Source organism: Antechinus flavipes, chromosome 4 (assembly GCF_016432865.1).
Source record: "Antechinus flavipes isolate AdamAnt ecotype Samford, QLD, Australia chromosome 4, AdamAnt_v2, whole genome shotgun sequence".
Lineage (NCBI taxonomy): Eukaryota > Metazoa > Chordata > Mammalia > Dasyuromorphia > Dasyuridae > Antechinus > Antechinus flavipes.
This window is the reverse complement of record NC_067401.1, coordinates 348,535,304-348,557,509: the sequence shown is the minus strand read 5'-3', so window position 1 is coordinate 348,557,509 and position 22,206 is coordinate 348,535,304. Positions and strand designations below refer to the sequence as shown.

General features: G+C 33.3%; 1 protein-coding gene across 2 annotated transcripts in view; it reads right to left on the bottom strand.

The window, feature by feature from the left end:
• Positions 1 to 22,206, bottom strand: part of TULP4 (TUB like protein 4) — a 247,562-nt gene that overhangs the window by 48,361 nt on the left and 176,995 nt on the right. For both annotated transcript variants that reach the window (XM_051998005.1, XM_051998007.1), the window contains exons 8-9: positions 19,697 to 19,831; positions 13,264 to 13,430 (exon numbers count right to left, since the gene is read on the bottom strand). In XM_051998005.1, coding sequence (XP_051853965.1) covers positions 13,264 to 13,430; positions 19,697 to 19,831 — 302 coding nt within the window. The remainder of the gene's footprint in view (positions 1 to 13,263; positions 13,431 to 19,696; positions 19,832 to 22,206) is intronic.

Genomic DNA, 22,206 nt, shown 5'->3' with positions numbered 1-22,206 from the left:
TATGCTTGTGGTTTTAAAAAAAGATATGAGTTTTATTAAACTTTTTGTTACATCAGGATTGCAGGCAACAACCAAGAGCCTACATAGAACAAAGGCTAGTGTTTTACTTTGTAATTTTTTATTTTATTTTATTAAATTCATTTTATTTTTAATTTATTTTATTCAATTACCCAGGATCAACTATTAAGAGTACTTATCAGGTGCTCATCATTAAACTTAATCCAAACTTAAGTTTCCTAGGAAATTCTCCACATAGTAAGATTACCATTTACTTAAAAAAGTACCAACTATTGCATTTCAATCAACTCTGTAGAAGTACAATAATAAAGGATTAGTGTTCGTATTTGGACAGCTGCTGCCTGATAGGGAAAAATTTAGCTATAAATTTTGAAATATACTCTTTTCCTCTGATCACACAAAGTTTCTATTTTCAGAATTGATATTTGAATCTATGAAGCTGAAAATATGCAAGCTTCTGTGTGACCAGGTAAGATAAGAATCAAAACACATTGAAAACACACATTAAATGCAAGGGAAAAAAAAACCTTACAAGATGAACTACATTTTAGTTAAGTGTTTACCTGGACCTTACAAAGTGTTTTCCTATTTTTAAAAGGATCTGTGGGAACAATGAGAAATCTTTAAAGCAAGAGATATTAGATTTTTTATAAAGCAAGATATATTTTCATTAATAATTTGGAATGGGAGAGTTTGTGTTTTAATAGAGCTATCAAAATACTTACAAGTCATTCCTACCCCGCTTTTATTATTTCTCAGAATTTTGAAATTTAGACAATTAGATAGATTGAAAACTACTCTGATACAAGTTACTTGCAGAGCTAGGGAATATGAAGCTTATTGAGTAGATGATTCATCTAAGCAAGTAGAGCTATGAAAATGGCATTAGATATAAAATGTTAATAATATCATCTTAGTTCAATAAATAGAATGTTACCCTGATGTTCATTAATAGGTACAATGTCGCCAGTATTAAAATATTTACAGTAAAAAAAGATAATATTCATGATTCATATATGATGGAAGGAGTATACACTAGGTATGAGAGAACACCAATGAAAATGTCTGGAGATGATAGCTGAGTAAAAGATGGCCTAAAGTGGGGAAAGACTTATTTCTCTATTTTTCAAAAGTGCACTCAACTGAGTTATTTGCTCTTCTTTTTCTTTTGTTACTTAATTTTTAGAGATAGAGATGTCCTCTAAGGTAGCAGTGTCATCCAGAAACATATTAAAGTGTTAATAGAAATATTTAACAAAATAAAAATTAAATATGGGAGAAGTATTGTTAATTTGTGGTTTTCTAAGTCAATACAGACCCACAAGGGATCTGTTTCTTTTTGAGTGTGGCACCACCACTCTAATGAGTTTCAGCTGCAGCCCATATTATCTCACAATTGTAATTTTATTTCATGAAATTTTCTATTTCTAAGATTTGTTCCTCAATTATCATTTCTTTAAGCTTGCTTAATTAATCTCAAATTAATTCTTTTTTCAAAGATTTTTCATTGACTATAGTTTATCACATTGTAATCAGTAAAATATGAGATTAATTTTTTGCATTTTTGTTAAATTTTTATGTCATAGAAAGTATTTAAACTTTTTCTCTTTCCATTCAGTAATCACCATAGATCTACTGTATCCAATATCTAATAAGTTCTACTTAGATCCTTAACTTCTAATCTTTTTTGTTGAATTTGTCTCTCTGAAAGGAATAAACCAATTAGTTTCACTAGTTTTTTTCTCCTTGAATTTTAATTAACTTTTTAGTTAACTATATATATTCTATATCATTTGTGAGTTTATGTGTGTATTTATATATAGGATATTGATTTGTTATACGATAGCTTCAGGCATAATTTATTTTTTCTGCTTATCTTGTTTTATCATGTCTATATTCGCCAAAGCCTTATCTGAAATCATAATTGCTTCTCATTTTTTTTGAGTTTCCAGAAGCATAATTCCAGTACCTGATTTTAAGTCTCTTAGAATCTTTATGTTTCTAGCATTTACACTCTTTCTGTTATTGTTTACTTGCATTTTTGTTTTTCTTCCCAGGTTATTTTTACCTTCTTTCTAAATCTGATTTTTCTTGTGCAGCAAGATAACTGTATAAATATGTATACATATATTGTATTTACTATATACTTTAATAGATTTAACATGTATGGGACTACCTGCCACCTAAGGGAGGGGATGGGGGAAGGAGGGGAAAAGTTTTTGCAAAGATCAATACTGAAAAATTACACATGAATATGATATGTTTTGTCAATAAAAATCTATAATAATAATAAAAAAAAGAACCTTTATGTTTCAAGTGTGTTTCTTGTAAAAATGTATTATTGGATGATGACTTAAAATTCAATCAGCTTCCATTTTAGGGATGAGTTCATCTCATTCATATCAAAATCATTACCATTAATTTTACATTTTCCTCTATTGTGTCCTGTTTTTTTTTTTTTTAACTTTTTCTTCTGTCTCCAATGCCTTCTTTATAAATAAGATAAAAGAGTAAGAGTTTTGCCTAACTCTTTAATTCTACAAACAAGCATCTGCTTCAGCTCCATTGTCCTTTCTCTTTGCCTCACCCTGGTCACAGGTTCACTCATATTTATTTTTTTCTTTTAAACCTCTCCTCACCTTCTAAACACTGAGGTTGGAGTTTGTTTTGCTTCTGACTAATCCATTATCTGCCTGCCTTTCCTCTTCTCCCCTCACTGTCCTTTTCTATTTCTCTGTTGAATTTAATGTATTTCTATGCCACAATCCTTGAGATGAACGTGAAGTTCATGAAATGTACACACATACACATACCCTCCATATCCAAATACTCTTTAACTCCATCCATCCTTATAATATGAGACAGTAATTTTGCTTCCCTTTCTCCTCTTTTCTTCTCCAAGGTAGAAATCCACAACATCATTTCCATTTTCCTATAGAGATGATCAAAACAACAAAAAAACACTTCCAGATCCTCTGTCTTTTTTACCTCTTTCAATGATCCCATTTAAGATACTGAGCTTTTTTGGTCATAATTTCAGGTAGTCTTTTAAATTCTTAGACTACTTCTCTTTGATCTGACTTCATAGTTAACTTTTTTTTTTTTAGTAGAATAAATTCCTTACATTTTTTCTTTTTGATCAATCTTTTAATTTTGTTTTTACTATTTCTTGTATCTCACTTAAGTCATTGTTGTCTTTTTGGTCCACTCTAATTTTCAGGGCAATTTAGCTCATGTAAATTTTTTGTCTATTCTAGGATATCAATTCTCCTTGACATTCCTTCTTCCCCTGTACATTTCATATCTCATTTCTTTCACATACTCTTGCAATTCTTTGTGGTCATGACATTTTTCCTCTTTAAGGCTATATTTGTATTTGCTGTAGAGTTTCTTTCTTCTTCCAGACTTGCCCTTTTGACATTCTCTCATCCCAAGGAACTTTTTCACTGTGTTTAGCATTTCTGTTTTCCGATATTATCTGCCTTACTTTTTAGACCAGGTTCTTGTATTTTGGTCAAACTCTGCTTATATATTAACTGAATGATTCTTTTTGGTCCTAATTTTGGTAGACTTGTCCATATTTTGTCTCTTGCTGTTTTAGGCTCCCTGGACACACATCAAATATAAGATGTCTGAATGCTACTTGCAACCCTTTTTTTGGAGGGAGCTTTGAGACATCTGTAAGCTAGCTGAGGGGATACTCTTAAAAACCTTTCTCTTGCTGAATAATGTGTGGATGCCCTGGCTACAGACCTGAGTTGCTTCATACTGTACTTTCCAACTACTCTGGTTTGCATTTGTTCAGGGTTACTTCAGGATTCTGGCATTTTTTTTGTGTGTAGTCCTGGATGAAATGGATTTTTAAAATTACTTTCTTTAATTTTTATCACTGTTTACTCCTGCAATTTTAGAATTTACCAGGTTGTCTGTAGGAAGATTTGGGGTCCTTTGGATGCTAATACATCTCTATCTTTTCTACCTTTCATTACTTCTCATGTGGACTATTGCAGCAAATACTTGATTGGTCTCTGCTTCAGGTCTTCCCTGTCACATAATCAACAAAGTAATTCTCCTAAAAGGAAAATCTGATCATGTAACTCGCTTACTCAATAAACTTCAGTAGCTTCCTATTTTTTCTCTAGAATCAGACATGAACTCTTCTCTTTTGCACTCAGTACTCTTCACAACCTGGCCTCTTCCTACCATTCCAATCTTCTTACACCTTATTGTTCTCCTACAACCCATCTTTATTCAATCTGCACACAGGACATTCTATCTCCCATTTCCATGCTTTTCCATTTGGTTTTACCTCACACATAAAATGCATTACCTTTTCAACCCTTCAACCCTACCTCTTGAGAACCCTGGTTTCCTCTAAGACTCAACTTAAGTGTAAACTTCTATATGAAGCCTTTGTTGGTCCCTTAAAATGCTAGTCCCCTCCCTCCTCTAAGCTTTTGTATTAATTTTCTTTATGTTACTTACGCCTTAAGAATGTAGATTCCTTGAGAACAGATATTTCTGCTTTTATATTTCTAATCTTACCACATATTAAATGCTTAACAAATGCTAACTGATTCAATAAATATGACAGTGATGAGACTGTTGCAGAATTTAGTTATAACAGCTAATTATAGAAACTCTAGTTTTTATAGCTTCATCAAAAGTTAGAGAGCTCCACTAATTATCTATGTTTTTCTTTATTGTTTTAAGTTGTACTGGTATGAAAAAATTCTTTAACCTTCCAAGTAGAATGCTGGCTTTTTTGATTCAGTTCTCTTATATAATCCTTTAGCAGAACAAAGTGACATTTTCCCATATTCTGTGTTAAAGAAGAAAATAAAACACCATATGTAGGATTTGCCTGCATTAGAATGGTATTTGAATGCAGTAAACTTGGTGATCCATAGAGCTATACTATGAAAACTAGATTGTCATCTTGCACATATACTTCAAATTTAGGATAAATTTTATTCTGAATAGCTCAGATCAGAATTAGATGCAATGGTAGAAGCTAAAAGAGACAAGTTTTAAAATATAAACCAACCTTCCAAAGGTTAATTTTTTGTCAATAGAACATATTAGGAAATTAGTGAGTACCCTGTCATTTGAGCTTAAGTAAAGACTGCATGACCTCTGTCCACAAGCCCCAATCAGCGATTTGGATGATAATTTAGGGATCCTTTCCAATTCTGGGTTTCTTTGAGATCTTACTGTGGAGTAATGATTAAGGTACTGAATTGGGAACCATGATATTTGGTTTTTAAGACTTGTATCTGACAATAATTACTCATCTGACCTGGAAACAAGTATTTTTGCCTCTCAGAGCTTCAATTTTTCTCACCTACAAAATAAGCAGATTCAACTAAAGGATACTTCCAAATTCTGTCCAGCTCTTCAGGTCAATTATTCTGCATTCTCTTTGATCTTTACAAATATTTACAACTTGTAGTGGTCATTCCCACATAATGCAAAATAAATTCTGTTCTCAATTTCTAGATCCTTTCTTTTCTCCTATTTCATGATGTTTAGAAAATACTGAGGATTATATAAAGTGAAGTGAGCAAAAGCAGGAGAACACCGTACACAGTAATAGAAATATTGTAAAAATGATCAATTGTACGTGACCTAGCTACTCAGATCAAGCCAATGACCGAAGATAATTCTGCAGCACCCAGGATGAAAAATGCTATTTACCTCCAGAATCAATAAACTCTGAATGAAGACTGATACATTCTTTTCTTTTTTTAAACTTTCTTTTTTCTTTTGCCTGTGTTTTCTTTTACAATATGGCTAATATGGAAATATGCTTTGCATGACTTTACATGTATATTTGATTTCAAATTGCTTTCCTTCTCAAGGCAGGGAAGAAAGAGAATTTCAAATTCAATTTTTTAAAGTGTTAAAAAAATTTTACATGTAATTGGGAAATATTTAATGAAATAAAAATACATTTAAAATTTTTTTTTTAAAAATATATTTCTAAAAAATAATGAAGACCAAAAATGGATTAGATGAAACTAAAATGACCAACATCTCATTTTGGTCATCAGAATTCCATTTATTGAATTGTATAAACCTACTCTTTAAATATTTTTGTGAGGATTGTGAATAGACTGCAGAGATCCTGAATTCTTTTATTTTTCTTACATCTTATTGCAGCAAAGTAAAAATTGTATACAGTATACAAATATCCTCAGTGTACAGTATCTAAATATTCTCATTGTAATTCTGATATTGCCATTCAAACTGAGATGAAAGTAAAGTGGTCTTTTCAGAAGTTTGGGTGAAGACCAGGTTGTTACACTGTGGCTATACTCTTTTTTGTAAAGCTTCTCACCCTAAGTAGCACAAATCTGTGTTGCTTTTAAAAGTATATTTGAGTCCTTTTCCTCTGTTTGACCTCTTCTCTGTCTGTATATTTGTAAAGGTATTTGTCAAAGGATACTTTTAGTTTAGTCATATTTTTAGTTTAAATTTTTCCAGAATAGTTGGACCAATTCATAAATCTATCAACTCCAATAGCCAAAGTAATGGCTATGAAATGTCAAATTCATTTTTAATTTTCACTTCTTTTATTCTTAGTGATTCAAAAGATTCTCTTATATGATAATTGACAGCTTAATTTTCTTCTTTTGAAAATTACTTGTTCATGTTCTTTAACTACATCTACTGAGATTTATTCTCAAACTTTAAATATTTAAAGGATTGCCATATGGAACAGGGATTGGTATATATGTAGTAAATCCACATCAATCTTCTCGTACCCAAAGCAGTCAACCTGAGTCAAGAACCAACCTTGAGAAGTGACATGCTTGACCCACCTGAGCAGTGAATCAGTCTGGCAGCAGAGATACCTTGTACTGCAAGTAAGGAAATTACTCTCATCTAATAGCTATGTGATACCTAGAACCAGGAGAAGAGATGTAGCCAGTAAGACCCAATCTACTAGTATATATAAATACAGAGCCAAGATATATATTACATTTCTGTTAGATGTATATACTCTAAAATATATTTTATCTCGATTATTGATATATTGATGGTAAGAGATTAATGGATGATAACCACATGTAATATAGAACACCATTATGTCATGGGGTGGCAAGGAATAAATTACTGTCTAATCCTTAAGGAAAGTTTCAGCCATAGGTATCATTGTTATGAGTAAATCAAGGGATCAGTTTTCAAGTATATAGTGCCACAAGTTTGTGCTGAGCTTCAATTTGTACACAGTAATTTACAATCTATTTAACTTTGATATAAAAATAGTATCTAAACTGCGATATGTTTTTTCTAAATGGGACATTAAATTACCTTTCTTCCTGCCATAACAAAGGCCCCCAGGCTACCTATAGGGCATACCACTACTGTGATACTGTTCTAAATTTTTTTGTTCAGTAAATTCAACTGGATCCAACTCTTTGTGACCACATTTGGGATTTTCTTGGCAAAGAGGCTGAAGTGCTTTGCCATTTCCTTCTCTAGATCATTTTATAGATGAGGAAACTGAGGTAAACCAAGTTAAGTGACTTGTCCAGAGGACTAAGTGTCTAGGCCACATTTGAACTCAGGAAGATGAATTTTTCTGGCATCAGATCCAGTACTCCATTCACTGCACTACCTAGTTGCCTAGAGATATTTAGTATCTTTAGTATTAAGACTTTAGTATCATTAAAGAAGCAAGCCATTAACACCTAGTCAGAAAGCAAATTAACTTTGTTTAAATCAACTGAATATTTAGATAGTGTCTATCATATGCAAGGCATGAAAGCCTTTGGAGAGAAAAAGAAAAAAATAAGAGTCCATATCTTTAAGTAGCTAACATTTGATAAAGGAGACATGTACAGAAGTAAATACAAAGTATGTACAATTTAATAACCTAATTTCAAGAGGGAGAAGTGCTAATTGGAGAGGGGTGAGAAAAGAGAGTAATTAGAAAGTGCCTCTTGAAGAAGATGATACCTTGGCTATTTTAAAGGAAACTAGGAATAATATCAGGAGGTAAAAAGAGAGGCACACTGGAAAGGAATGGTAGGCAATGTATGGAGAAGAGTTCATAGTTCAGTTTGCCTCTAACCCTGATTTGAAGGGGAACAGTAGGAAATTAGGACAGAAAGGTGATTGCATGTGACTTTTTTTTTAATAGCTGAAGCTCAGAATTATGTGTTTCATCTTTTTGATCAGGGATTCTAAACCTAAGATTTGTACATTTTTTTTTAAAGCATTTTGATAACAGTATTTCAATATAATTGGTTTTTTTGTTGTAATGTTATATATTTAATTTTGTGTTTTTTTAAAAAAAATTCCAAAAAAGTACAGAGACATTGTTCGACTACCAAAAAGGTCAAGAAATCCTGCTGAGTATGGGAGTAATAAGAGTCAGAACTATGTTTTAGAAAGATCAGCATTAGCTTTTTGGAGGTTCGGTTGGTGAGAGAATAGAACAGAATAGAGACAAGTAAGCCAATCAGAAGACTCCTGAAGTAATCCACATGAGAAGAAATGTGAGCTATCACTAGCCGGATGACTCAGTATAAATAAGGGGGAAGATAAGAGAAATATGGAGGTATGAGCAGTAAGATTAATTACATATTGAAGCTGAACCAAAATAAAAGATTCCTCCAAAATTATGAACCTAAGTAACGAGAAAGATGGTGGTCCCATTAATGGAGATAGGGTTTTGTATTCCAAGAGGCTAGAAGAATGACCTGTAGACATGAAGCAGGTAATGTTTATTGAAGTCAATGAAACTGGAAAATCTCTTGTACAACAAACCAACTAGTAACCTACATAATCTATTTACAAAAAAAGTGATGAAAAATGGGATATATTCAAAATAATAATAAAAATAGCAAACTTCATATAGCATTTCCTATGTATCAAGTCCTATACTAAGCACTTTGCAATAATAATTATGTGATTTGATCCTAACAACAATTCTATTATTTTCCCCATTCAAGAAATAAGGAAATTGAAGCAAACAGAGGATAAATGATTGCCCAAAGTCATATCGCTAGAAACTATCAAACTTCAGATTTGAATTCAGGTCTTCCTGGCTCTGGGCCTAGCACGCAATTGAGTATGCTACCTAGCTGCCCCCAAAAGAATGAGAAACTGGTTATCTTACTTTCATACCTAAGTTCAAACAACGTAAACCAAATGCCATAATAGAACTATCAAAAGACTCTTAAAAGCAAACACCTGACCTTCGTTTTAGGCAGATACACAAAACAATTAATTGAAATAATCAGTTTTGAATATATATTACTTTGTAAAATCTTATGAAAACTGCTAGGTGGTATAATGGATTGAATGCTAAGCTAGAAGTCAGGAGAATTGGAGTTAAAACCTTGCCTCAACATTTATACTAGATATAGTATAGGCAAATTAGGTAGTAGACAAGTCTTTTTGATTTACTTTTTCCCTTTGTAAAGTGGGAATACTTTCCAGAGTTTTTGTAAGGATTAAATGAATTATTATCTGTAAAGCACTCTGTAAATCTTGAAGTACTCTATAAATGCTAGCATATACTCTATTTCTCTCTTTCTCTCTCTCTCTCTCTCTCTCTCTCTCTCTCTCTCTCTCTCTCTATATATATATATATATATATATATAGTACATACACACACACACAAATTTGTATATATGTATGAATATACACATAATTATGAACAGTGCTACCCCCCGACAAAATTTTGAAAAGTGGTAGCAAGAAAGAACAGTTTAAAGATTTGGTGAGAGAGCCAACGAAGGAATGTCATTAAGGGAGGAGCTCAAGAAGACAACAAAAGATAGAAAAAGAAGGGATCTTCAATGCTCTAGAAGCCTTTCACTGTGCCACTTAGCTGCTCTATTTCATTGGCATAGAAAACTTACAAATGAGGAAAACCTACTTGTTATGGGCCAGAACTCTGTACTTGAAAGAAGGATTCTTACAATATGTTAAGTCAGTGGAATTGATGAGACAATGATTATCTAGTTTAGCATGGTCATTAATAGTTCTCTAGTTCAGTATGATTGATTTAATCTTATAACAAATAATGGTTCCCTAGTGATATAATGATTGGTTTATACTTAGTATACTGCATATAAGCTGGGAGAAACTCAGCCAGAGAGATTAATTTCATCTCCCACCTTTGTGGGATTCTGGATTCTGGAGCACAAACCCCCGGACTGAGACAGACTTCAAGCCAGAGACAGTCTGTGTGGTCCTCCTGCCTCCTCCACAGAAACCAAGACACAAACCAAACTCAAGAAAGCTGGCCTGGGCCCCGGGCAAAGTAACTAGATGTGAAAGAGATAATAAAGAATTTGGACTTTATCCCTGGCTATTCCCGTGGTGATTACTCAGCTAAAACGAAGACTGGTCCACCTCCAGAAAACCAAACAGAATACTACACTTACTAATGTATACCTATACCTTGTTTGTACCTTACTAAGTTTGTAATTGGTGTAGAATACTGATAGGTCAAGTGAATTGCCCAGGATCACACAGATTTTATATTCCAGAGAGGTGACTGTATTACTAAGCAAAAAAAAAAAAAAAAAAGGGGGGGGTGTGGGAAGCAACTGAAAGAAAAACAAATACTATTAACCTATATGCCCACTTTCCCATCTATGTTAGGAACACAATTATCTATAAGAATTCCTTGCCCTATGGGTTAGATTACCCAGATAAATATTTCTTCATGGAATTTCTTTTATATGGTATAGCAAGTAAATTGTTTGTTACAAACAGAATGACCAATTGAGTGTCATTTTGTTTCAATCCCAACCTTGCAGCCTGGTACACCATCTATCTAAAATTTTTATGAGGACAATTTATATACAGATCAAGGGCATTCTCGATGAAGGTATTAGTAGAGAATAAGCAGGTTTTTTCTGCAAATGATATTCCATAAGGGACCATATTTTTACAATCAAACAATTATTAAAATATATGAAACATACAAAATACCACCGTACTTACTGTCTGATTACTCTAAAAAGCTTTTGATTCATACAGTAAAAGGAACCTTTAAAAACTGTCTCCATATGCATATATCAAAGTTATTATCTGAATGACTTGAAAGATAAACTTTCTTAATTACTGTCTTCAAGATTATCAATAAGCGATTAAGACAGATACATGCTCACCAAAGATAACGGACACCATTACAGAAAAGATCCCGTGCCGAGGTTAAATTAAAAGGGGATTTTCTATGGATGCTGATGTTCACCAAATGTTTTTATTTTATAAAAAGATTCGTAATTGGTTGTATCAAAGCCCAAGACAGGGCAGAGACTCCTGGATGAGATCCATACCATACAAACCAATTAACAAACCCTATTTGTCCAGACTATAATTTTCATCTAGATGAACAATGCTTGGGAAACCTGCCCACCATTAATAGATACTGTTGGACAAAAATTACAAATGAACAGAAATTATATCTGTAATTAAATAGGAAGAAACAGATTAGATGGACTTTCAAAAATTAGTGAGAGCTCATGTGATGATTTCAAACTTCTCCCTAATTACAAAGCCTACCTTTTTTAAAAATAAAATTTTTATTTATATTTTTTATAATATCATTTATTTTCACATTGAATCACTACTCTCCTATACAGAGCTATCATTTATAACAAAAAATTTTAAAATGGGGGAAAAAATTTGGCAAAACTAGTGAACATATCAAAAGTCTGATATTACCTGCAGTCTTTCAGATTTATAGGCCTCAAGCCCATCTTTTTAATACCAATAGTCTCCTGGTCATTTTGTATATCTGTGGGTCATATGATACTATTGTTTCTGAAGAAATAAAATTCAAATAATAAAATAAAGAGGGGACAATAAAAGTACCTGGGAACAAGCTGCAACATACAACATATTGGAATTACAAAGAAGAAAAGGAGGTGGGATGTCATCATGGAAAAGTATTACACCAAAAAGAAAGAATGCCTGGTCATATGTCAAGACTGAAGAATAAACTGTGTATGTTCCTATGATAACCTCATACTGTCAGAAGAGTAAGGTCTTCAGGGGCAAAATTATAAGAGAACACCAAGAAGAGATGCACTGTGTGGGTAAGTAAGGATGGATTAAAATCTGAAATACTGGAAGAAATATTCACACTGACAAGGTCACAAATTCACTTGAGTATGAATCTTCCCAGCATCTGGTATAATGCCATATATATGCTAAATGCAGAATAAATTCCTATGATGAATGAAGAAAGATATTGTTAACAGAAGAACAGTTAAAAGATCATTAGAGCAAACCAGGAAAGATGTGAAAAGAAACTTAATAATGATGGATCTGGTATAAAAAAGGAAAGAAATGATGAGAAAAATATTGAGGCAAAATGTATATTATTTGACAAGTAATTAGATAGATAAATAATTGGATAGAGAGAAAGAATGAAAAGATCAAAAATGGCTCTGGGGTAACATGAGACATATTAGTTCGAAGATAGTGGTGAAGGATGGTGCTGACACAAACAGAAACAAAGATTTGGGGGAGGGCAGATCTTTTGAAAGCAACTTAATTTTGGAACAGATTTACAATTATAATTGGGCATCTAAGTGGTGATACCCACCAGGAAGTTGGACATATGGAACTGGCATTTTAATGAAAAGTAAGGAGTATAGAGAAAAAATTTGGAATCACCTTAGATATGATAAATGACAACAGAAGAGTTGATGAATTTACCCTACTAGAGAGAAAAGCAGAGGAAAATAAGAGGATTAAGTGAAAGACCCCCAAATTTACATAGTGTGAGAAAAATGAAGAACTAGAAAATAAGAAACAGGTAAGAAAGCTTGGAAGAGAACTATAGGATTATAATGTTACCAAATTGAGGAAGGATAAATTTAAAGGTGGAAAAGGTAGACAAAAGGATCAGATGCTGTAAAAAAGCCAAGTCTAAATAAGAACTAAAAAAAAAAAACCACTCTGGATTTTGAAATAAGAAAGTCATTAAGACCCTTAGGAAAAACAATTTCAGCACAGTGGTGAAATGGAAACCAGAATGTGACAGGTTAAGGAGTGAACTGATTTTTCTAGAATTTTTCTAATGAAAAAAAGAAATTACATATAAGATATATAATAATGTAGGTAATCTATTTATAGAGTTAAATTTTATTAATCATAAAACACTATACAGTTGTGAGACATTTAGTAGGCTTATTTTTTCTACTGTGACAAATAACTGGAAAACAATGGCACTGACAACAGCATCCTCTTGTTATATATTTCCTTACTTGCACAGGCGTATCCAGAGTGAAGATGTGTTCTCCACGAACGTTATAAAATTTGACCAGAGCACTCTTCAGAAAGGTTCCATTGGCAATTTCAATTAGTTGGTTCTGTTTTTCCATACCAGCTACTGCAAGCAAATCTCCCTGTGTGCACCACTGGACAACCACTTCTGAAATCACAAAAACATACCCAATCAAATCAAGAACAGAAAATTGATTCACGGAACTTCCGGTTAAGATGGCGGAGAGGAGGCTCACAGTTGCATAAGCTCCGCGCTTTCTCTCACTATCCACTTCATTACAAGCCTCTGAATCAATGCTTGACTGAAAAAAACCCACAAATAGTTACCAAGAGAAGCCATCCTTGAGATCCGCCAAGAAAGGTCTGTCTTTACTGGAGGGCTGGGGCGGTTTTAGATCGGGCACAGGCTGAGGGCAGCGGCAGTGAGAGCACGGGAGCAGACTGGAGAGGGGGTGGAGAGTGATCGTAGCCGTTTCTGCGGGGAGAGCTTCGCTACAGGTTTGGATAATTTCCTCCGGCAGCAAGTCAACAGCCCAGCAGAAAAGCTAAAAACACCGGGGCTGAAGAACACAACCCCAAACAGCTGAAGTCTCTCAGGACCTGGCCCCCCCCCCTTCCCCCCCTCAGTGACTCAGCACGCTCTGGGATCTCAGAGCGCAGGCGCAGCACAGTCCTGCTAGTGCCTCACTGCTGCCACCTGCAGTCTGTAGAGGAAGCTCGATAACACACCCAGCCCCTCCCCCAAAGAAAGACTCCAGTTTTTTTCTGTTTTTCTTTGGTAGTTTATCTCTGATTAATAGACAGAATGAGCAAGAAGCTGAAGAGGACTTTAACCCTTGACAGCTTCTATACAGATAGAGAGCAGACTCTAAATCCTGAGGAGACTAAAAACAGGCAGTCCCCAGGTGATTCCCCAAAGGAGGAGATCGGCTGTTCCTCAGCACAGATGAACCTCATAGAAGTGATTAAAAAGGCTCTCACAAGGGAGCTAGAAGAAAAATGGGAAAAGAGTCTGGAGAAAGTTAAAGAGAGAGTGGATAAAGAAGTAAAATCCTTGAAAAATAGGATTAGTGAACTGGAAACAGAAAACAGCTCTCTAAAAAACAAAATTGGCGAAATGGAAAAAAATTCCACAGAACAAAAGAACTCAATTGGACAATTAGAGAAAGATTTTAAAAAAGTGAGTGAAGAGAATACTTCACTGAAAATCAGAATTGAACAAGTGGAATTGAATGACTCGAGGAGACAAGAAGAATCAGTCAAGCAAATCCAAAAAAATCAAACAATGGAGAAAAATGTGAAATACCTTCTGGGGAAGACAACAGACCTGGAAAACAGATCCAGGAGAGACAATCTGAGAATCATTGGACTCCCAGAAAAACATGATGAAAAAAAAAGCCTGGACACTGTCTTCCAGGAAATTATCAAAGAGAATGCCCAGAAGTCATAGGAACAGAGGAAAAAATAAACATTGAAAGGATTCATCGATCACCCACTGAAAGGGATCCTAAAATCAAAACACCAAGGAATATAGTGGCCAAATGCCAGAACCCTCAGGTGAAAGAAAAAATATTGCAAGCGGCTAGAAAAACCCAATTCAAGTATCAAGGAGCCACAATAAGGATCACCCAGGATCTGGCAGCATCCACATTAAAAGATCGAAGGGCCTGGAATATGATATTCCGAAAAGCTAAGGAACTTGGTATGCAACCAAAAATAACTTACCCAGCGAGAATGAGCATCTTTTTCCAGGGAAGAAGATGGACATTCAACGAAGTAAGCGAATTTCATCTATTTCTGATGAAAAAACCAGAACTTAACAAAAAGTTTGATCTACAAATATAGAACTCAAGAGAAATCTAAAAAGGTAAAGATTAATCTTGGGAACTATATTTTGACTATATAGATGTATAAAGAATACATGTATACCTTGTTCTAGAAATTGATGTGGAAAGGACATTGTACCAGAAAAAGGGTAAAGTGGGGTAGTACATCTCATGAAGAGGCATAGGAAACCTATTATATCTGAGAGAAAGAATGGAGGGGGATGAATATAGTGGGTATCTTACTGCCTTCAGAATTGGCTTTAAGTGAAAAATCTTAAGACATATTCAATCTATGGTGAAACTTCTCCCATCTCATTGAAAAGTGAGAAGGGAAAAGTGGAAAGGGAAGGAATAAGCTAAGGGGAAGGGAATACGGGAACTGGGAGGGAAAGGGGTAAGATAGGGGGAGGAACTCTAAGGAGGGGGAGGGATACTAAAAAGGGAGGGCTGTGAGAAGCAAGGGGTGCTCACAAGCTTAATACTTGGAAGGGGGGGAAAGGGGAAAGAAGGGAGGAAAGCATAAACCGGGGTTAACAAGATGGCAAGTAATACAGAATTGGTCATTCTAACCATAAACGTGAACGGGGTAAACTCCCCCATAAAGAGAAAGCGGTTAGCAGAATGGATTAAAAGCCAGAATCCTACAATATGTTGTTTACAGGAAACACACCTGAAGCGGGGAGATACATGCAGGTTAAAGGTAAAAGGTTGGAGCAAAATCTACTATGCTTCAGGTGAAGTCAAAAAAGCAGGGGTAGCCATCCTGATCTCAGATCAAGCTAAAGCAAAAATTGACCTAATTAAAAGAGATAAGGAAGGACACTATATCTTGCTAAAGGGTAGCATGGATAATGAAGAAAATTGATTCACCCTGAACTTATATACAAAAAAAAGTTATAAGCTTCTTAAATATTTTTTAAAAATTAAGACTCTATGGAGGAAATGGGGGGAGGAGAAAGAGAAGAGGAAGGAAAGGAGGATGAAAGAGGAGAAGAAAAGAAGGGAAATAAAGGAGAAAGAAATGAAGGAGAGAGGGAAGGGAGAAACGAAAGACAAAAGAAAGGGTGGAAGAAAAGACGGAAGAGTGAAGGGAAGTGAAAGATCATGATCTTACCAAAAGTATACACTCTAGATAGTTTTCGTTAACATTAGAATTCTGTGCAAAATATCTTTTCAATCAATATGGAGACCCCATGTTAAATTATAACTCTGAAAAAATAACTATAAAGGGCAAAAATCTGATTTAACATAGTTAGTCTATGTCACTGTGGTTCTTTATCTTTCAGTAGTATGTTTCAGGAACTCCCATTATGTTTTTTAGATAGGGACTTTGAGAATCATTAGAAAATAGCAAGATACATTGTGAATTGCAGAGATTACAGAATAATTTTCTCACCTTTTTAAGAGATACATTTAGAAGTCATAATTAATACCACATAAGAATGAGCTATGCAAAGGAATGGCATAGTAGACATATGGCCACCATGTTTGATCATGTGCATAATCACTTAATCTCTCTGTGTCCAAGGTGACTCTCTACCATCTTAAGTTACAGCAGACCTGCCAATTTATATTTGTGGAAATTCTAATTCATGTGACATACTCATAAATGAACAAGGTGAAATATGGCCCTTATCACTATTTATAAAGCAGAATATAAGTTCAATAAATATGCTAAAAAATAAAAAAATAAATAAGAGTACAATTATTAATAATTTCATGTTAACCTATGATCACATAAGCTATGTTGTAAAAGATCTGGCCCTGGGCTAAATGTTTAAATTTTTCACAAAACATTTACAAAAGAATGTTAAGTATGCAGCTAATTCTAGACTGAAAAAAGGTCTTAGTAGCTAGCTAGGATTTTAGTAAATATATCTTTTGTCATTCTTTGTAATTCAGTGCTTAGCACAGTGTCTGATACATAATAGATGATTAATAAATGTTTGCTAATTGACATAAACTGTAACAGTTGGGAAAATCCAGAAACAAAGACTGATGTGAAATTCATATTTGTTATTTATCTGGAAAAATGTTTTAAAAGGTAGCTTTGCCTACAGGAAAAGCTGAAGCAGCAATAATGCCACATACCAAACTTAGAGACAGGATGATCTGCATTTCTCTGATTTCTATGAGTGTGTTACTATGGGCAAATAAATTAATCAAAAATGCAATTTTTTCATCTGAAAAAAGGGGATATTGTGTACAGTACCCACTTCTTAGGGTTGTTGTGAGACTCAAATATGAAATGATTATAAAGCACTTTGCAAACTACTGTTATTTGTCTATTATTTTCTTTCTTAATCCTTAAATGACATCTAGCTTAGAACTGTAATTTCCTGAAGGGAAATGACAGCATATTCAATAAAACTCTCTTCATTTTTATTCAAGCACTTAATATAGTTCCATATATTCATGACAGTTCAAATGAAGTTTAATGAAGTTAGACAGACACCATTGCAAAGAGAAAAAAATGAACTGGAAAAAAGTTGTAATTTTAAAATAGAGGAAAAAACAAAATATACAAAAGACCTAAGGTATGTAAACAAAAAAGGAAAATAATGGAGCATGGTATACATAAGAATCTTGGGAAAATACAAGTATAAAACATAAGTAGTAAGTTCTACTCAGCATTGTCAAACCTGGACAAAATTCAGACCTTGGATTTCTGTGAAGAACCTCAAAATCAACTGAGCTCAACATGTACTGACCAACCAACTACCTACAATGTATGAAGTGTTGTGGTGAAGGCTGGACTTATGTTATTAGTGATTACTAAAAAATTTTAAAATGGAATTTATGAGAAGAGAAAATGAACTTGAATTATATATATATATATACGTATATATATATATATATATATATATATATATATATATATATATATATATATATATATATATAAATAATATATTATGAGTTGGCCTGAGATGATCATTTGTATACCATGATCATTTGTATACCATTTCTACTTCCATCCTTTTCCACTGAAAAGAAAATAGGTAGTGTTAAGCTTATCAAAGAGAAAGATAAGAATAATAGGTCTACCATGGTAAAAATATTTACTGATCTCTTCCTGGATTTTTGAAGTTTATTATCAAATAAAGAATTCTTCAAAACTAAGTTTTATATTGGAATGAGATATCTAAGAGGGATACTAAAATAAAGGTTTTTTTTTCTTTCACTTTTGTATGCCAAGAACTTGGTACAGTGTTGATTAAGTGTTTACTGATCAACAGAGTTATTGAGTTGTTTTTAAAAATTGTTAAAAGATGTTGTGATGTATTTCTGCCAAAGAAGACAGACAGTAATATTTGTAACAAACTGTAATATTACAGTGTAGGGAGTTAAGAACACAACTATATGACAACAAGCTAAGAAGGAACATGTATGGTTCTAGTCTTTATCAAAATCTAATTTGGATCTTGATTTTCAGAGACACTTGAGGCTGAGGATAGAAGACAAGTCAGGTACACAATATTTTTAACATTCCTTCACCCCCTTGATGGTATCATGTAATTATCACCCTCCCATTAAACAGAAAGAATTATCTTCCAAAGATCATGCAGTATACTGCCAGTAGTAACAAATTCTCAAAATGAAAAATATTTTAACTGAAATATTTTTCATGACTGATTTATTCTTGAAACAACAGTATATTTAAAAATTTTATTTTTGAGGGCTACACTACTTTCTCATCAGTGTTAGTCTGGTAATAGATAAACAAAATAAAATTTCCACAAGCATTTTCAAGACTACTTTATATCAGCATGATTTTTTTCCTTTAAAACATCAAGTAGTATCTTAAAATTACAAAGTAATTCATTAAAAATTAATTCTAAAATTAAAAATTCTAAGTTTTACATAAATGAATATTGAAAACTATCTTTACAAGTATTTGGGGAAATAAAATATTATTTTTAAAAAAGAAGAAAACTGAAGAGAATACGATTTTCTCCCACAAGACAGTAATGTGAACTAATAGAATTAGTGAAAAGATTTTGTATTATAGAAAAGTTCCTAAATGGACCAAAGTCCAAAAAGGCTGAAATACAGAGCTGTAATTTACTAAGATCAAATGACCTCTCAGAGGCTTCTGTGTCAGGTTTCCTCTTTATATAATGAATAGATTGGTAAGAAAGAGGGATGCAGGCTTATGTGTAGTTACAATATATTTCTCATTTTTGCATTTGATTAAAAAAAATCATATGTTCCTTACTATTTATAGCTATAAAGCAATGACAAGCCAGAGCCAACTGCTGGTACAAGTACAAGTAAGCCAGGTACAGAGAAAGAGTTGTACACTCAGGAGACAAATATTTTAATATTCTTTCATTATATGAGAGAAAGAATGAATGAAATTAATATCTGATTATCAGAAACATTTCTAGAAAATGAAAGCATTACTAATTCATCATGATCTTTATTTAGGTTCTCTTAAGAAAAAAAAAAACAAGTCACACCAAATGACAGGAATCAATAAATATTGGATCTAAGACACTCTTAGGAAAGTAAGCATACACATGATTTATGGGATGTGGAAGCTAGAGAGTAATACAATAATGGAGGTAAATTCATTCTTTTGTACCTTTCAACCCCGAGCGGATGACAGTAGGAGACAAATCATCATAGTTGCTCATTAAGCTAATGTCTCCCGATGTGAAACTGACAGTAAGCAGTGGTTTGATATTCTGCACCGGTATGGGATATGCTGCTGGACCATCTACAGGAAGAAGAGTGCAGAGTAAGAAAAAGGTGATGATTACATGACACAAATCCAAATTCACAGTGCTATAATTTAGTATGGATCCACAGAAATCTTAGAATGAGCTCTGGCTCAAGCTGTTTTTATGTAAAGGCAAGTTTAATATATTTTGGCATTCCTCATTAGTATAAATGCATACTGCCTTTCACTGTAAACTAAACTGCAAGGGAAAAGGAGGTGATATAATGGGATATGTTAGGGTTGCTTAGAGAGAGGGAAGCTGCTCTTATTTCTGAGGGCCCTAAAACCAATTCAATTTAGAAGCTTTTCTAGACAAAAGCCTTGAATTAGATATCTCCCAGTCTACATTGAAACTTCTGGAGAGGTCTTATAGTCTCCCCAAGTACCTAGCTTTTGGAGCACAGGCAACACTAAGGACTTTGGTAATCTAAGTCCTTTTGTCATAAAATATAGAGGACTATTTCAGAAGCCCATGGGGAATCTCAACATAATATTGTGTTTTACTAAGCAAAACCCAAAGAATTTATACAAATCTTAGAAATTATGAAAATTTAAGATCCTCATATTAACAAGAAATAGTTTTATAATATATAGTTTCTCCCATGAAGAAAATTTTTTATTATTGTTAGGAGTGTCCCCCCAAAGGAAGAAAATGAGAATATTAGAATAACATCAAAAGCACAAACCCAAGAAACAAACTAACCACTATACAGGAGAGCTCCGACTGAAGTGCTTACCTATGGCTATTTCAGTCCTATGACCACAAAGAAGCTGTAGCTCTCCACATACGAATTGAAATATACTGCCCTCATTATTCTGGAATTCTCTCACTTTCATATTAATTTCTCAATTTACATATTTTGACTTGTAAGAAATAAAGAGAATTCTTAGGCATCAGGATGAGTCTGAGAATTCAAAAAAGGCTGCATCCTCAAGATAACTTGAAGTATCTTCCCAAAACATCCTTTTATATAGAACTTAAATTGCCTACTTTATGGTATCTGTTTCTAATTACATGAAAAAATGATTATTTCAATTCTTTAATATAAGAAAGACAACAGAGCCAAGATAAATAATTTATTTAATTAAATATTCTGTATTAAAGTTGTCTTACAACTTTAAGATAATGACTAATTTACTAGATATTAGCCTATATAGCAGCAGCTGTAGCCATTATTTCTCTAATGATTTTCAACATATGACATATAGATTATAGATAGAGCTACAGTTGGATTCCAAGACATTGGTTTCTAACCCAAATCATGATGTTAATCATGTAAGACTGTCAGAGGGGGTAAAGTAGTTTCAAATACTCACAGAGGCTACAAACAGATTTGAAGGATGATTTAATCCCAGGATATGCAAATGATGATTTAAAAGAAATGCTGTTCATGTGGTTAGAAAAATCATTAAAGCCTTCCTACATGGCTGTATGAGTCAGGGATATGACCACTAACAGTTTCTGACATAATAAAGCTTAATCCAACAGACCATATTCACTGTGAAACTAGCTATAAGAAGGCCTACATAGAATTCACCCACTCAGATATGATTCATGGATCCATAAAAGTATCAACTACTGTTCTTTGTGGCACTTTAAAGATGTTTTGGTTACATTATATTATTCTTTTAAACGCACTACCCCATGATGCCAAGACTCTGTTGTTTATTCTGCCTTTTTTTTTTTTTTAACATACCCCGATGATGCTTTTGAGAATGAATTGAGTAATTCAGTAATAGCAGCAGCTTAAAATTCTTTTAGATTTATTACTGAACTTCTACAATTTGATGAACATAAATTCAATCATTATGGGTCACCTTTGCATAAGCCTTTCAACAAACTGTAAAATGGAAATCATCTGTGGTCCTGTATGTCACAAAGACTACTGGTTAGGAGTCATGAAAATGAAATCTGCTAATTGCCCCATTATTATTTTAATTGTAAATAAGTACCCAACTTCTATGTATTTCATGCAATATTATGAGGGTATTGGACTTAATTTTCTTTAATTTTACTTTTAGCTATTCTTTCCTCTACCTACATCAAAGGAATTAAGAAATGTGCTGAATGTCCAGGACAAAGTATCACATAAGAATATTAGTAACATTTTTTTTCCCAAAAAGAGACAGGAAAACAAGAGAGGTATTAGAAGACATCTTCCAAAAATACCCTACTCACAGTTACATTAGACACTACTACTCATTTCTTAATCTTATTCCTTAAGAATATACTAGAATTAGATTGTAAAGGTGTGTACTCTTGAGAATAGCGAATACACTTTTAGAATGACAGCTATGTGTTATTTTCTATTTTTCTTCCACATAAAATAAAAAGCCATTATTTACTGACATATTTACACGCAAAAATACAT